The 17,044-nt window shown below is 36.4% G+C and overlaps 1 protein-coding gene across 1 annotated transcript in view; it reads left to right on the top strand.

Annotated features, from left to right (window-relative positions):
• The window catches only part of SMAD2 (SMAD family member 2), a 74,218-nt gene extending 63,765 nt beyond the window's left edge, over positions 1-10,453 (top strand). The window contains exons 8-12 of the mRNA XM_037165044.2: positions 1,400-1,453; positions 2,632-2,844; positions 5,582-5,719; positions 5,913-6,057; positions 9,897-10,453. Coding sequence (XP_037020939.1) covers positions 1,400-1,453; positions 2,632-2,844; positions 5,582-5,719; positions 5,913-6,057; positions 9,897-10,020 — 674 coding nt within the window. The 3' untranslated portion in view covers positions 10,021-10,453. The remainder of the gene's footprint in view (positions 1-1,399; positions 1,454-2,631; positions 2,845-5,581; positions 5,720-5,912; positions 6,058-9,896) is intronic.
• The last annotated feature ends 6,591 nt before the right edge of the window (positions 10,454-17,044 follow it).

Raw genomic sequence — 17,044 nt, 5'->3', positions numbered from 1 at the left:
TTTTCTAAGACAATATAACTTACCAGACTGACTCCAGAAAACAGAGCTATCTTAAGTCAATTTTCATGGAAGAAGTAGAGAAATGTCTTAAAATAAACCCTAAAAGTTTTTAACTGCAAACAGTTTCACACAGAAATTCTACCAAACTGTAAGGAATGTGTTATTAAAATGCTGTTCAAACTGTTAGAGAACATAGGAAAGATGTATAGCTTCTAGATTGTCTTTATGAAGTAGCATAACTTCACACTCGCAGTGTTGATCTACAGACTAGTATGCTTGAGAATTTTGATGCAAAAATCCTAAATAAGTAATGTTACCTCTCTCATTGTCAAAGCCAGCATTATACTTAATGGGGGGAAAACTAGAAATATTCCCTTAAAGTTAAGTCAGTATCCACTGTCACCACTGTTTTATCAAACTGTGACACACACCAAGATGATTGATACATTACATTACATAAAAGGCTTTTTAAAATTATTGCTTAATCAGAATTAGGATTAAGCGTCATAAGACAGATAACCAAATATCTGAAATTCATACCATGAAAGGAGAAAAGTGATTAACACCACAGTAGAAAAATGAACAAAAGGACAGACTATTCACAGAAAGGAAATGCATTGTCAACAAGTATAAAGCTACTCATGTCGTGTATAAGAGGTACACAGATTAAAGCAATGCTTATTAAGAGCACGTACTCACTCATCTATGAATAATGCGTGAGCATCCTCTCACCATTCGTTGTTACTGGGAATGCAAACCAGTACAAACTCTGTAGATGACAATTTTGGCAAAAATCTATCAAAATTACAGAACCACAGCCCTTTGACCTGGCAGTTTCTCTTTTAGGAGGCTATTCTTATTCTTCAGATATGACTGAAACTATGCAAATGTCTAAGATTGGTCATTGCAATCTTGGTTCTTAAAGAAAAGATTGAAAATAGCCTGTGTGTTCATCCATATAGGATCATAATATACCATAATGTAATGTTGTGCAGCCAGTAATATAAATAAATAAATAATAAGGAAACTTATCAACATCTCTGGTAGAATAAGTAATGTAATAGCAAAGTTCAGAGCTGTGCTACCATTTGTACATAACAAGCAGGGCACACAGAACATAAAAGATTTGCTTATATGGTTCGTAGAATATTTCTGGAAAATTGGGTGCCTTTGGGAAGGAGAACTCTGGCTAGAAGCCAGGACTGTTTTATATTTTTACCTTTTATATATGGAGGCCTTCAAAATTATACTCACATAAAGTAGCTCTGTATTTTTCATTCTTGGGATGTAAATTATCTGTGTACAACTTGTGATAATTACAACCAGTTTTATTATTATTTGGTCATAAGTTCTGGAAATAGGTTCACATCTATTTTTAAATTGATCCCTTTTATTTTAGGATCTCCAGCAGAGCTATCTCCTACTACTCTTTCCCCTGTTAATCATAGTTTGGGTAAGTTGCAAACACTTTTCCACCACTGTTTTTATACTTACCACTTAAGTATTCTCTCTGGTCATTATTTGATCTATACATGAGAAAAGGAACTCAATAAATAACCAAGTGATTGTTCAAATTAGTGCTTTAAAAAAATAATGGTGATGTGCCTCAATATTACTAAACCTCTTTTCTACTGTCACATAGTATAAGAAACTAGTAATATGTTTATTCATAAAAATCAGATTCTTTACTCAAGGTAAATTTTATGACCTATTATGACTGGATGTCTGTGGGTATGTTTTTTAATGATATAGTTTACAATATCAGTTATTAATAGGTATGTGTGAATATTTGTACATATCACAGATACATGGGTATAGTTTGGAGTGCTGTGTGTATGTGAGAGCTACTGTGTGTGTTTATAAACATTCTGTAGTTTATTTTTGGCCTTCATTTTGCTCTGCTTTTTCACAATTTCTCTTCAGTTGACACATTTGAAATTTATTCTACACAGTGGTCAATTTTTTAATGATATTCCTTGTAGTGGATTATGATGAAAATTAAAGAAGTTATATGTATGTGATCATAGTTTTACAGTGAAATATGTAAGTTCTTTGGATTCCATATTCTCTTTCCACTTGCATACTCTCTGTATTTATTACTTTGTTTCTTATCTGTATGGCAGTTTTATATTTTTGTAACCAGGGTGTAACCCCTGAGAATTTGATGTTAAAATCCACAAATGTCAAAAATGTCATTTTTGTATCCTATTATTACAGTTTCTCTTCTTGTGGCTATTGACTCACTGATTTTTGCTCCATCTTTATTCCATTTTATGCTACCAAAAACTAGCTCTATTATGAAAATCGATTTACTTTATCTGGTGGTGGTTTTCTGTTTGAATGGGAATTAGTGTAAAATTACTAGGAGAGCAATTGAATCCCCATAAAGTCTTTTTAAAAAAAGGTTTGAAGATTGGATGACTTAATGAGATGCTGGAAGTTAAAAAATTTGAAAATCTGTATGATCTATGAAAATTGGAATTTATGATGTTGATGTTAGGTCAACTTCCTGAGCTGTTGCCAGGATAGGCTGGCATAGAGCATGTAAAAGATGATAATATTCAGTCTATTCTTGGCTTGAACTGTTAACACAACATTTCTTGCTCTTACGGATTTGGTTTTTCCCCTCAGATTTGCAGCCAGTCACTTACTCAGAACCTGCATTTTGGTGTTCAATAGCCTATTATGAATTAAACCAGAGGGTTGGAGAGACCTTCCATGCATCACAACCCTCGCTCACTGTAGACGGCTTCACAGACCCATCAAATTCAGAGAGGTTCTGCTTAGGTTTACTCTCCAACGTCAACCGAAATGCTACAGTTGAAATGACAAGAAGACACATAGGTATGTTTTTGTTCCTTGTGTGAAAAACCAATGCTGTATACTCATAATGTGAGCATTGTGTGGTTTACCACATCAAGAGATTGTGTGCAGGAGAGCCTGCCTTCTCTCAGTGTAAGTGCTCAGCCTCATTTCTTTTAATAGGTGCTGTTGAGACTCCTCTGCAAACTCTTTTTTCTTCAGCTTCTCGTTAATTGGCACCCTTGATACTAGGAGGTCCTTCAATAAATAGGTGTTAAAATGACTTGACTTTGCCGAGTCTCTACCAGTCATAAAATTGTCACATTCAGATTTTAGGGTTATATTGTCAACAAATGATGAGGGGTTTTTTTTTTCCAGTTTGTTTACATCTCCTGTTTACTCCCTCCTTCAATGAGTTCATACATTAAACCTCAGTATTAATCTAAAGCAAGATATCTAAAACAAGAGTTGCCATCTAATGAAGTTCAAAAAATAATTCAGGAGATCTCAAAAATGTGGTAGTCCCAGCAGCCTTTCAGCAAGTTCGAAAGGTGAAACTAGTTTTGTAATGGTGTTAGGATGCCATTTGCCTTTTCTACTCCCATTCTGTCACATACACAGTGGAGTATTCGGAGACTAGATGAGATGGCATATGCTCTTGCAAGATAGGATATTAAATGTAGAGAATCTAGCTCTCTTCCGTTAAGTCAGACATTATAGAGAGATTTGCAAAAATACATTGCTACTCTTCTCACTTTTTCTTTTCTTTTTTTTTCCTTTGGAAAAGAGTTCTTTTTCATAAAAATGTTATTTATGTTGGTATGTAGTGGGTTTATTTGATTCTTAAATGAATTAATACCTTTTTTGAATGTCAGTTTTAATATCTAGTATGGTAAGTTTCCATAGATGTAATTCACATATACAAAAACTCCTGGATTCTTCATTATATTTTTTGACCGAGGTAGGAAAATATTTGAGCACCACCGATGTAACTGAACATAGTTCTCATCACCTTAAAGTAACTTCCTTTAACCATAGTTTTCTTCTGTTTCCATTTAATGAACCATCACCTCCTCTGATAAATAATGCTGGTCACTAAAGAGTGAGTGTGATACTGCGAATGGGAGGGATTTAAGAGGTCTACTGGCTCCATGTGGGACTTCTCAAATCCTGTTTGGTATACATTTTGCATAATCTTGTTAGGGTACCAGGGTGTCTTGTAGGTGAGGAAGACTTCTGCATCTCCACCCTACTTTAGCTAAAATGGTTGTTTTTTCTGTGTTTTAGTTGGGGTTCTGCATACAAATTTAACACATTTCCTCTACCATATTCATTTCTGTAGAGTTTTGTTTAGACTGCCATAATTATTGATCAAAAGAATATAGCCTGAAAGAAAACTCTACTTTTTAGATTTACCAGTAATGTTTTTCTGATGGTCAAGTATGTGATTATTTTAACATTTTCATAATGGTCAAGTATGTAATTTTTTTAAAAACAAATTTTCTGTAGTCCTAAGAGAACAGGGCACCAGATTTTGTATTTATGTATTAAATCTGGCTTGTTGATACTTTTATTAAAGTATTTTGTCATGTATAATACACACTTTTTAGCCCACATTTTGAGGGTGAAAATAAGAATGTACATTATACATGGATAGTAGTAACTATGTATCTATATATTTTTAATTCTCTTATTTATGCTTATGTGTTAAATGTGTAACTCTAGAAAGCAATAATGATATCCATATTCAAAATAATACTCTGGAATATAATAATTGGTTTTGTTCCTAAATATAAATAAATTAAAAATTGAACTAAAAAATTAAAACAAATTTTTTTTTTGAAACTTTGGGCCAAAAACATGAGTGAGCAATATACACGAGAGCTCATTATACATGGACATGTGTGTTAGTTTCTTTCTTTTTTTTTTTCAACTGTGTGACATACTGCCAAACACTTACCAGCCTAAAACAACACATCTCTCAGTTTCTGTGGGTCAGAAGTCCAGGCTTAGGAGTCTCCTCGGGGTCTCACAGTGGGGAAACCACAGTGTCATCTGGGCTACCTTCTCATCTGGAGCTTCAGGTCCTTGTCCGACCATATGATTGCTGCAGAGTTTATGTCCTTGAAGTTGTTTTACTGAGGTACTCATTTCCTGCAGACTGCCAGCTAGAGGCTGCCGTCAGCATCTAGAGTCCACCTGCATTTCTTGCCAGGCAGCCCCCTCCGTTCTCATAGGGAGCATGGGGGAGTCTCCTGTGTTGTCTGTCTCTCTCTCTGAATCACTTTCACCAGGGGCAGCCCGGTACCTTTTCAGTGGCATCCCCTGATTAAGTCAAGCCTGACAAAGATAGTCTCCCTTTCTCTAACCTCTCAATTATTACCTTTTTTCTTAACTTTAGTGGGATCTTTAAGGAAATACTATTTATTATAATGAAGGCATATTTCTCTGAGCAATAGTTAATTTCTTCAGAGTTAACTTCTTTTACTTTAAATTATATAATTTGTATGACACTTTTATTTTACTATCCACGTACTTTTCTACATTGTTTAAATATTTTTGGTAAGTATGTGTTATTTTTACAAATCAATTAAAGTCTTTGTTAAAATACTTAGGAAAATATATAGCGATATGTTTCAAAGTTAGACTTCAGAAAAGCGTACTTGTGGAAAATATCTAAATACCTTATATTATGTAGTATTTCTCCAAGAAGACTCTTCCAAAGTCATGCTGAAATAGTGAATATTATAAAACTAATCCCATATGTGTTTTGTTTCAGGAAGAGGAGTGCGCTTATATTATATAGGTGGGGAAGTTTTTGCTGAGTGCCTAAGTGATAGTGCAATCTTCGTGCAGAGCCCCAACTGTAATCAGAGATACGGCTGGCACCCTGCAACAGTGTGTAAAATTCCACCAGGTATGGGCGCAACAGTGTAGAGAAACCTGTCATATCAATTTGCTGAGCTTTTCTACTTGCTATTAATTTTGGGAGTTAGGATTGATTTGCATGCTTGTATTCTAGTATCTGTAGCCCTTTTAAAACTACCTTCTTACCGTAATACTGTTTTTAAACATTTTTTTCTTTCTTGTTTCACTTTTTTCAATCATAGGCTGTAATCTGAAGATCTTCAACAACCAGGAATTTGCTGCTCTTCTGGCTCAGTCTGTTAATCAGGGTTTTGAAGCCGTGTATCAGCTAACTAGAATGTGCACCATAAGAATGAGTTTTGTGAAAGGGTGGGGAGCAGAATACCGGTATGAAATATATACTCAACTCTTAAATTTCCATGATGTAATTCTTTTTTCTCCTATCCTTTGCATATTCTGGAGTTCACATGTATTTGTTTTCATTAAGGTTATGAAGTCAGTAGATCTCTATGTGTAATAACAAAAGAAAGTTGAAGACCTAGATTGAAAATATATCAAATTCCTGTGCTGGCATTGTAGAAGGTAGAATTGAAACATGGACAGACACACCCTGTAACATAATACCTACAGATTGTTCTATAGCATAAAAGGGGTATATTGGAAGGATTATGTCAGTTCATGGAAGGAGAGATGTTTTCACTGGGGCTCAGTGAAGGCTTCTGGTACAGAATGTAGAGATTACATAGATTCTAAAAGATGTGTAGTATTTTAGCAGTCATGGCTATGAGGGTATGGTACATGATGGTTCTGGCAATAAAATAGTAGTTCACTTTGCCCAGAGTATAGAAAATACAGAATAATAAAGCTAAACAAGTAAGCTGAGACCATTTGAATATAAGATTAAGAAGTGGAACTTCATTCAGTAATAGAAGGGATACTTGTTGGGTGCCAGGAAATAAGCTGTGTTTTAATGCAGTATCTCGTGGCTTTTTAGCACTGCTAAGAATTCTGTTACTCTTTTTTCTTTTTTAATAAGGTTGCAGTCTTTGTAAATAAAAAAATGGTTTAGGCTAACTTATTTGGAAATAGGCTTAGAAGAGATTTGATAATTTGCTCAAGGACACATTGTAAGTGGTGTAGACAGAACTTGAGGAAAGCTCTCCTTGACTCTTAGCTTCTTCTCTAAAGATAGTGGTAACAGTTATGTAATTGAGTTTTACAGAAGCACATTTGTCGTTGGGAGAAAGATAGATTCCACAAGCTTGGATTCCACATCAAAGGAAAGGAGGACTTCCTCAGCATGCTAAAGAATAGAATCATAAGCAAAACACTTAATCTTTTTCCTACTTAAATTGCTTACTCTTTGAACGCCTGCTTCAGAATTTATTTCATTTCATTTGGACTTGATTTCTGATCTTAAGTAGTGTGAGGTAAATGATTTTTGAGATAGTGAGATTTGAGGTCTGTTGGTTGATACTTTCATAAAATATTTTGTGTTACATATTTTTATCCTAGAATGAAAACTTCTCACTGTTCTGTCCATGTTATATCAGTAGGATAATTCATTTTGTGACTTTGCTATAGTTCAGTTTGTTTCCAGGGGCGTCCAACCTTGTGGCATCTCTAGACCACATTGGAAGGAGAGGAGTTGCCTTAGGCCATACATTAAATACATTGCAACACATGATCACAAAAAAATTCTCACGTTTCAAGTAAATTTACGATTTTGTGTTGGGCTGCATTCCTAGCCATTCTGGGATGCGTGCGGCCTGGGTTGTGAGTTGGACACACTTGCTAATCGTTTGCTTTTTGAGATGTGATACCTCTAAAGACCTCTGAATTTTTTTCCTTTGTACTTAAGGTGACCTGAGTTGATATTAAAATTAGATTCCAGTAGTAACTATCTGATAATCAAGTCTTTAGTCTTTAGTAATCAGACCTTTAGTTTTCCCTTCAAATGATTAGAATGTTGCAGAACATGGTAGAAATTCAGTTGAATTAAATGTGGACTGAATAGGTCCTCAAGGGAGAATTTTATGTTTATCTTCAATAGGTCTCCTGCTAAGAGCAGTATTAATTGGTAGAGATAGTGCTCTTCATTTACTGTGGACTCTGCCATTCTTTCACCCACAGATAATTTAAAATCTGTAATTATGAGAAGCAGTAATATATAGTATGGTTTTACAGGTGTGGAGTCACGTGTATTTACTTTGGATAATTAAGAAGTTTCCTTGAACATTTATAGATTAAAATAACTTCAGATTTTCATGTCTCTGAACTGTCCTTTGATTCTTGATGACGCTGGAGCTGAGGAGGTAGATAGAATGGTTGGATTTCTAAAACTGACAATATTTCTCCATTTCTTTAATGCCAGCTCTATTCCCAGCATAAGAGTCAGGAACATAGTAAAGAGGAAATAACAGATGTGTAAAGAAGTTGTGTTTTATTGAGAAATGAGTGAACCAGTACTGGATTAACTAATCAGGTAGTGGGATGGATAATGCCTGGAGTGTAATTTTGTGCCCAAATAGGAATAGTGACAGCCTTAAACTTATTTCTACCCTTCAGTGACCTAGATTAAAAATTACTCCTGAAAGGTTAAACTAATGTAGTAATAATGATAGGATGGAAAACAAACTGGGAAATATCCAGAAGTCAGCAAGTGGCAAAATCAAAAGAGATTTTGGCAGTTACTGCCATCTCTTCCTGATACAAGGAAGAGATGAAAAGTAGGACTTTGTGTGAAGGACACAATGCAAACAGCAGAGGGGAAGGTAAGATGCAGATGAGAAAGGGTCAATCTTGCCTGGACCTCATGGACAATGTGAGGCAACTGCGGAGTATGCCTGCGCATAGGAAAGTACAGAGGATCCAAATCAACGCAAGTCTGTACAGATCAGATTTGGGTCAGTTAAGTTTCATGTGTCATGTTTCAGGGATGATCATATATCAAAACGTCTTAGTGTCTCAGACCCTGAGACAAGGATTCAAGTGCAAAGAATTTGTTTAGGAAATGGAAGAAACACTGGTAAGGAAGGAGGAAGTAGGGAAGTGAGGTAGGAGAGGGAAGGCAGCCAATGTCATTATTAATCCATCTAATAGAGTACAAGGCTCATTAGCTTTTTCCCTTAGGAAAACTTTGGAAAATGGTAGAGAACATACGGAATGATCCCACCCAGAGGGAAAGGAAACTGGGCATTTAAATGCCAGTTCCTGTGTTGTTGCGGGAGCGCTGCTCCTGGGGTTGTTAAAAGTCCTGGCACTCAGGTCTGCTGCGGATCTGGACAGAGCTGAGAGGTTCTCAGGCACATAAGTGAGACATCTACAGGCGGAAGATGTCTAGAGAACACTGAGAAATCTGAAGTTTATAACGGGGCACTGGCACCCTCTGCTCCAAAAAGCCGCATTTTTTGAAAAGTGGTTTTAAATTATGTCAGTATATGTTGCTTGGAGATGGAGTGTGATAATCGCCTTTTCTTATGTGTGAAGGGCTGTCACACTGAAGAAACAAGTAGATATATTGACTTACTGTGTATTAAATAAAACAATGAAAATCAGTACACAGAAGTGACAGGATGTCATTGAACAATTTGTGATTCCCGAACAGTTGCCCTTTTTGTTGAATTACTAGGGGTGTTTCTTATTAAAAGTCTGCATGATGTGGCTGAAGGGGAAGCTGTTGGCTTTGTCTGGGAAAGTGGGACTACAGCTCTGAGCATTCTGTGAGAAGCTTAGGTTAGAATTTTGTTTCAGCGTTCTTTAAATTTGAACCCTGTTCCATTTAGACTTCATTTGGTATTTGAATATCTTCTGTTCTTTGGTTGATAAATAAGTAGGGTAACTCTAAATTCCCATTAGCACAGGACAGCCCTGATTTACATCTCTTGCCCTGGCATAATTATTAACAGTGACTGTATTTTCTTTTAAAGGTATTCCATTTTGGATGGTAGATAGTAAGATCACCCTACTAGTTGTAATTTGAGGGTAAAATAATGTTTTTTTATAAATCTCTTTAAAAGAAAAAAGTCATTGGAAATAACTTTGTTAGGCTTTGAGAATAAAGCAGTTTTCAAAATAATTACATATCCAAACTTAACACTTGTTCAACAGAATTTAGGTTTCAGTATATGCAGCCTTTTACTTCACCTGAATTCTTAGAGCATCTAGCTAAACATAGTCATGTTCTTTTCATTTCATAATTGTTTTGCTTGTATTCTTTTAAACAGAAGGCAGACGGTAACGAGCACTCCTTGCTGGATTGAGCTTCACCTGAATGGACCTCTGCAGTGGTTGGACAAAGTACTAACTCAGATGGGATCCCCTTCAGTGCGTTGCTCAAGCATGTCATAAAGCTTCGTCACCAATCAAGTCCCATCAAAAGACTTAATGTAACACTCTTCTGTCATAGTGTTTGTGTGTGGTCCCCATGGACTGTTTATATCCAAAAATTCAAGCGAGAAAACAGCACTTGAGGTCTCATCAATTAAAGCACCTTGTGGAATCAGTTTCCTATATTCAAATATTAGATGGGAAATTTAGTGTCTAGAAATACCCTCCCATAAAGGAGGAAGAGAAGATTTTAAAGACTTACTATTGTCTTCTTGGGCATAAAATTGAATGTCCCGAAGGTTTATTAATAACAGTAGTAGTTACGTGTACAGGTAATGTATCATGATGCAGTATCACAGTATTGTGCTGTTTATACCCATTTTTAGTTTGCATAAATTAGGCGTGTGTGCTGCTTCTTGATTTAGGCAAGCCTTTATAAAGTTACAGTACCTGATCTGTTATTCCCATTTCTCCGTTTTGTGTGTCTTTTTTAATATATAATATATATCAAGATTTTCAAATTATCATTTAGAAGCAGAGTTCCCTTGTAGAAAAACTAATTTTTCTGCCTTTTACCAAAAATAAACTCTTGGGGGAAGAAAAGTGGGTTAACTTTTGAAATCCTTGATCTTAATGTGTTCGGTGGGTCTTAAACATTTATTCTTGTTGATTTGTTTACTGCTAAATCTCATATGAGGAAGCCTTGCAGAAAATCTTTCCAAACCTCACCTCCATTGCTACTTATGTCCTGATACCAAAACAACGTAGCATGACATCCATCACCAGTAATGGTCCCACTGATACTGCCAGCACCAGTCACGTCTGGGCCACGGGAAGAACTCACACGGAGTACGTTGCTGTGTCTTACACCACATTTCTCAACAGATAATACTTGACTCGTGTGACCTAGCAGTCTGTTGATTTATTCTTGCACCTCATCAAAGAAATGCACCGGTGGCAGTTATTTTCAGGGATATGCTACAGTTATTTCAGTGTGTTTTTCCCTTTCTTAAAGCCAATCTATAGATGTAAACACTTTTTTTAAAAGATATTTTAAAATATTTCAAAGCAGACCTAGTGTCCTTTGATTTTTCACTTGTTTTAGTTAGATTGTTTTATGAATGGACCTTTTATAAATGTAATCGCTCCTGCAAAATGCCTAGAAAATTGGTGCTGAGGTATGATCAGCAGATAAGGGCCATTTGTTTTTAAAGTATGTTGTATTCAATTTATAAAATCTCTTTATTTTACATAATTATTAATCTAGAATTTTAAAAGTTTGGAAAGAAGCAGTTTAGCAACTTTTTTTAGCTTATAATTACCTACAATTTGAGCTGTTCTTAACTAATGTTGACTATACAGTCGACTCTTAGAACCAACCACACATTATGCTCTGCGGCGAGAGGCGAGTCCAGAGGCCCTGTTGGCGGTCCATTCTGCACCAAGTAGAATGGACCAAGCGGTCCATTCTGGACCAAGTGGAATGGTTCTTCAGTCTGATGTTAAGTCATTGCCGTTTTAACATTGCTTGTTTTCCTCTCGGTAAAAATGGAAAAGAACCACTCTGGGTTTCCTTCTTGTAAATTTGTATACTTTTGAAGATATGTATCTTAGGTACTTGTCCTTGAAACCATGTTCACCTGTCTCTGCAGGTGTATTTTCAATATTTTCTGCATTCGGTTGTTTTCTGTTAGGTATTCCTCATTTCCCAATATTTGTGTGTACCTGTATGTGTTATTGTAAACATGTAAATTTTTTAATTCATTCAAATATTTATTGTTTACTGCTATATGTGCCAGAAACTTTTCTAGCTTTTGGGTAAAGTTGCACAAGTCAGACACAGTCCCCTTTGCTGAGACAGCAGTTATTATAACCCTCACTCAGCTTCCTTGTCCATGAAGGAAATCAGTCAGATGGAGCGTAATAGAGAGAAGGCTTCTCTACAGAAGTGATGCTCAAGCTAACACTTGGCGTGAGAAAGGAGCAAGCTGCCTGGAGAGCCTGGAGAACAGAATGGAATCAAATGCAAAGGCTCATTTTAGAGGAAACTCATTATCAGATATTAATACTTTATATAAACACCTATACACAGATCTGAACTTGAGGATCAGAATGGTTCTACAATTTATAATAGCTGACGGTGGCCTTATTTGTGACAGACTGCTTCTTGTGTCATTCTCAGAAACATTTCTTCTTCCTCATTCCCTTGCCCTAAAATTTGCCAATCGTACCACCTGGTCAGCACCATTTAACCACTTCTTTAAATCTGCCTTGTGCAAGTTTGCACCACTGCAGTGTCTGGCCGCTCACTTCCAGACTTCCTGCTGCCCACTAATTACTGCTTCTGCAGTGCGTCTTGTGATTTGAATAAGTGTCCCAGTTATTACCACTGTCAGATCTGCTGGAGAAGATAACATGGGGAGTCTCTGCCCTTGGTAGGTGTTTACTTACTTGGGAACAGTTTTGGGGGCAGAGAAGAACTGTGAAACTGGCGCAAGGTCTTCTCTCTTGCACTGATAGGTTGAGGGCAGCAGGGCCAACTACAGCATGTCAGTAGTGGATCACAGCTCCCCAGTTAACAGTGTGTTCTCTTGTGCAGCATGGAGCTGGGACTCAGCTCTTAGGAAGCACCTGTCGTATTGAACAGCTGTACCTGTTGGGCAGTGGATTTCGTGGTGGCAACTACACTGTGTGAATGTATTTAATGGTCATGGTCATGTGTGCTTTTTTAATTTTTTAAACTTATAAACTGTTTATTTCTGGAATTTCCTGACTGTGGTTGAACAGGAGTAACTGAAATCATAGAAAGCAAAACAGCAGATCATGGGGGACCACTGTTGTTAATAAAAGGCAAAATTCGCTCATTTTACAGTAATGATATAGATGTTTTTAACCACACCTCCCCAGAGTTTCTTTGAAGATGTTGAACCCAAAAAGCACTTCTTTGCTTCTCTTCTTCTTGTTCAGGTAGTCCCCCAAATATATAGCTGTCTCCTGGGCTGTTCATAATTTAAATTTCTTAGAATATTTTAACAAAAGAGTTCTTTTTAACAAAAGAACATGGCAGTTCCCAAGTAGTAATCCCAACCAGCAGATTTTTCCATATTTGTTTTTTAATGCAGTGCTGGTTTTGCATAGGTCTATATTGGCCTATTAATGTTGACCCTTCCTTTTTTATTCCCTTGATAGGGGTTTTCATTCTTCTAAGTGATGAGATCCCTGTTAAATTTTGTCCTTATTTAAATTAACAACATTATTCCTTCGCAGTGCTAGTAATTTCCTCAACTTTACACTGAGAACTGAAGGACCATGCTGTGTATCACATGCAGATGAATGGTGATTTTTGTAGTGGATTCTATTTGCAGTTGGAGACTGATGACCTTTCTACTGACTCTTACAAGTGGCAGCTTCATTTTAATTTTATATTGGAGTTCTGCATCGATTAAAAATAAATAACAAAATGCTTTATTGCTTAGAAAAAAATTTTTGAGAAGTCCTTACAACCATTAGTTAAAATTAGAAAAAATTGAATTTTGGACCACTTTTCGAAATAACCTTATTTGTGTTCTTTTCTCACCTCACTTTAAGAAACTTTGCTGGTTAGGTTTGAACTACACTAATTATACTAATTATACTATGGTATGCAGTCATTCAATAAATATTTATTGACCCCTGTTCTTTACCCAGCCACTGGGATAGGCATTGAGTAATGAAACGGTGACTGGGATTTGGTCTTGACCCTCAAGTCATGCTTAGTCTTATGAAGGTTACTTTCTGTCGTGGGACCTGTTACTTTGCGGGAAGGAAATCTGCCTAGTTTTTCTTGAAAGCTCTAAATAGTCTTATTCTGCATGTCAAGTACATATTTGCAAATCATTGAATATCTAGGGTTTTGTTTTGTTTTTTACCTTAAACCATATCCAGTTTGCTTGATTCATCAATGTTTTAAACATTGTCAGATTGTTCTCCTTTGTAAAGATTAATGTAATTTTACTTTATTTGTACCTTGATTGTCATTTCATCAAGACTAAAACTTTGAAGGTGAAAAACAATCAGTCTAGTCTCTTGCTAGTGGAAATCAAATAAAAGAGTGTATATACTCAGTTGGCTTCTCTACCTCTTCCAAAAGCTGTACAAATATATCTTTAGGATCTTTGTCTTTTCTTTTTAATAACTAATTACTTGGAACATTCATTCAATAATAGGTACCCTCCTGGTCTGGTTGAGGGCAGGATATAAAGTAACACAAGACAGTCTTCCATGTACTTAAAATCTGTCTTTGCTTTTTATGGCTAAAGATTTTGTGCCGCTCCCTCCCCACCCCCCCACCCCCCCACCCCCCGTATCTTTTTAGATAGTTGGGTAGTCTGTGGACATTGAAACACAAGGTCTTTGGGTTTTCACTCCAGTATAACAGATTGATGTCTAGACATAAATTACACCCTGTTTTCTTTCCTCCATGAGCTTTACTTTGGTAAATCCTTCATATTTGTCAGCTGAATTTTGTTCTTCTCTCCTTCTCTCCTTCTCTCCTTCTCTCCTTCTCTCCTTCTCTTGACTTGTGTTTCTAGTGGTTTCATTGGTTGCCCTCTTCCTTGCTGACCATGTTTCATCTGCATCCACTAGAATGTGTCTCTCCTTTTACTTTATGACTGAAGAATAAAAAAGGGATGGTGCTTTTCACACCCAGGGTTCTAATTTCTTCATAAACTTTGATGTTCAAATTGGTTTATTAAGAGGAGAAATTTTTTCCAGTTGAATGTCTTTGTGACTAGCAAATAGCATTAATGATCATATTTTATTTTAACTCATGTTTAGTCTTAGACCTCTTTGGCAGTCGGTAGCCACTGATTTCTCCTTACAGCTCTTGCCCTGTTTCCCACCTTGGAGCATATTGGATTGTTGTACTCAGTTCAGTCCAAAGCGGTAATGGTAGTGTGTGGTCTGTGGAGGTAGTCAGAATCCTGCTGTTGAGTTCTTTTAGGTCTTTTCAGGCTTTCCATGAGTAGTTTGTTCAGACTACACTTTACTTTGGGGGCTTGAAGGACAAATGATCTCTTGGTGTTTGTAGCCTCATCCAGGAAATGCGCAGAAGTGCAGTGGATCTAGATGGCCTTTAGGATAAGAACTTCTTGTCTAACGTCACAAAATTGCTTGAGTAGGAATTGTTTTTTCGTGGATATTATAGCTAACTCTATAGATAGAATAACTGCCTTAACTCTTTCTAGTAGGAAATAAAGTACATAATGTGTGTGTGGATTTACATATACATACGTGTACTCACAGAAGAACCTTAATGGTAGGGGTCATTTTTCTCATATATTTCTTTAAATGTTGAATGCCCCTGTTGTTTCAGTAGAAAGTTCTTAATTTGCTCCCAGATATTCTGCTTTCATAGACCATCAGAGTACCTTTTTTTTTAGGATTTTATTTATTTATTTTTAGAGAGAAGGGAAGGGAAGGAGAGAGGGAGAGAAACATCAATGTGTGGTTACCTCTTCCATGCCCCCCACCAGGTTGCAGGGACCTGACCTGCAACCCAGGCATGTGCCCTGACTGGGAATCGAACTAGCAAGTTTTTGCTTATCAGTCCGGTGCTCAATCCACTGAGCCACACCATCCAAAGCAGAATACTTTTTTATATTCTGCTAGAGTCAGTTTGGTGGTTCAGTTAGTATGCCATTTTTAGGCAGCATGACAATTAAGAATCTCAACTGGAATTTATCAGCATCAAATAAAGCTCTGCCATATTACCCCTTCATTAAATTATTACATTCATTGGCCTCTGGAAGGTACTAAGTTAGGGTTAACTTTTTTTTTTTAATGTTAGATTGTGGTCGCCTATCCCTTGCCATTACTTCTTTTCCATTTTGGTGCAAGATAGCTGCTGAAGATACAATGGGAAGTACCACTATGAAGTTCAATTCTTTCTTTAAGGGTAGCCTGAAGATGCTGCAGAGCTGATTTTCTTAGCTGTGCTCAACAGACTTTCCAAAGTTCTTTGGACCATCTCTGATTCAGAGAATCTCTGTTCATTTCAACAGCAATTGTTTTGTTGCTGTGAGATCCATAATAGACTCAAAAATTACCATTAGTTTAGATAAGAGGATCCCTTTTGGGAGAGTAATGCCACTGATGATGGGAGTGAGAAGGGTTCATTCACTGTACACAAAGGACTGTTAGGTTTTTCTTACCCCCTAAAAATCCCCCAAAATGATGTTTTCCTAACCTCCAAAAAAAAAGAATAATAAGAAAGCTCTTAATTTCTCCAAAATTTTCAGTTTTGGTCTTCCAAGTTGGGGGTAGGGATTTACTTTTTATTTCTAATTAAAGATGATAATTTATGGAATCATGAAATTTGTAATAGATTGATTTGAGAACAAAATTAAAGTTTTAGAATTACAGAAATAACATTTTCCATTTCACACTCTACTGTTCTTTCTCCCTGTGGCTGTAAAGCTTTTGGCTATTTTACAATGTTAGTCACCAGAGAACTTGCTGCATTCCTGGTTCTATATTAAGTTCTACCCTTTACAGTGCTGTAGCCTAGAGTTGGTTCTGATCCTTTGTCTGTAGGCATAGAAGCCCTACCAAAGTCTCTTCTAAAGAGAGTTTCCTTTTCTGAGTAAGTCCCTAAGAACACACCTGTTTGTCACTTTCATTAGTAACATTCTTGGATTGTTCAAACAGAAAAAAAAAGTATTGGTGGGAAAGAACAGGGATTTTTTCCCTGGTGAATGTATGTACCTGCTTTAAGAATGCAGTCATTTGTTGGTTTATGTAACTAATATATACATGGATTAAATTGGGAGAAATACTTGCCGCATATATAGTAGCAAGTCGATAACATGCATTGATTTAAAACTTTTTAAACCCTATTTCTGGGCAAAATGCATAACCCAAATTGGCCATTTCTTCAACCATCTTTACCTCAGACTTCTTTTGTTTTTTTTTGACCCTGGCCTTTAAGGTGTAAATATTTGTATCTTTTTATTAGTGATAGTGAAGCTGTGATGCTGTTTTTATACAAGAGGGCAAAACAAGA

The sequence above is a fragment of the Artibeus jamaicensis genome, unplaced genomic scaffold (genome assembly GCF_021234435.1).
Source record: "Artibeus jamaicensis isolate MK-2021 breed Jamaican fruit bat unplaced genomic scaffold, CSHL_Jam_final contig_354, whole genome shotgun sequence".
Lineage (NCBI taxonomy): Eukaryota > Metazoa > Chordata > Mammalia > Chiroptera > Phyllostomidae > Artibeus > Artibeus jamaicensis.
Note: the sequence above shows the minus strand (reverse complement) of the source record. Positions and strands in the feature narration are given on the sequence as shown.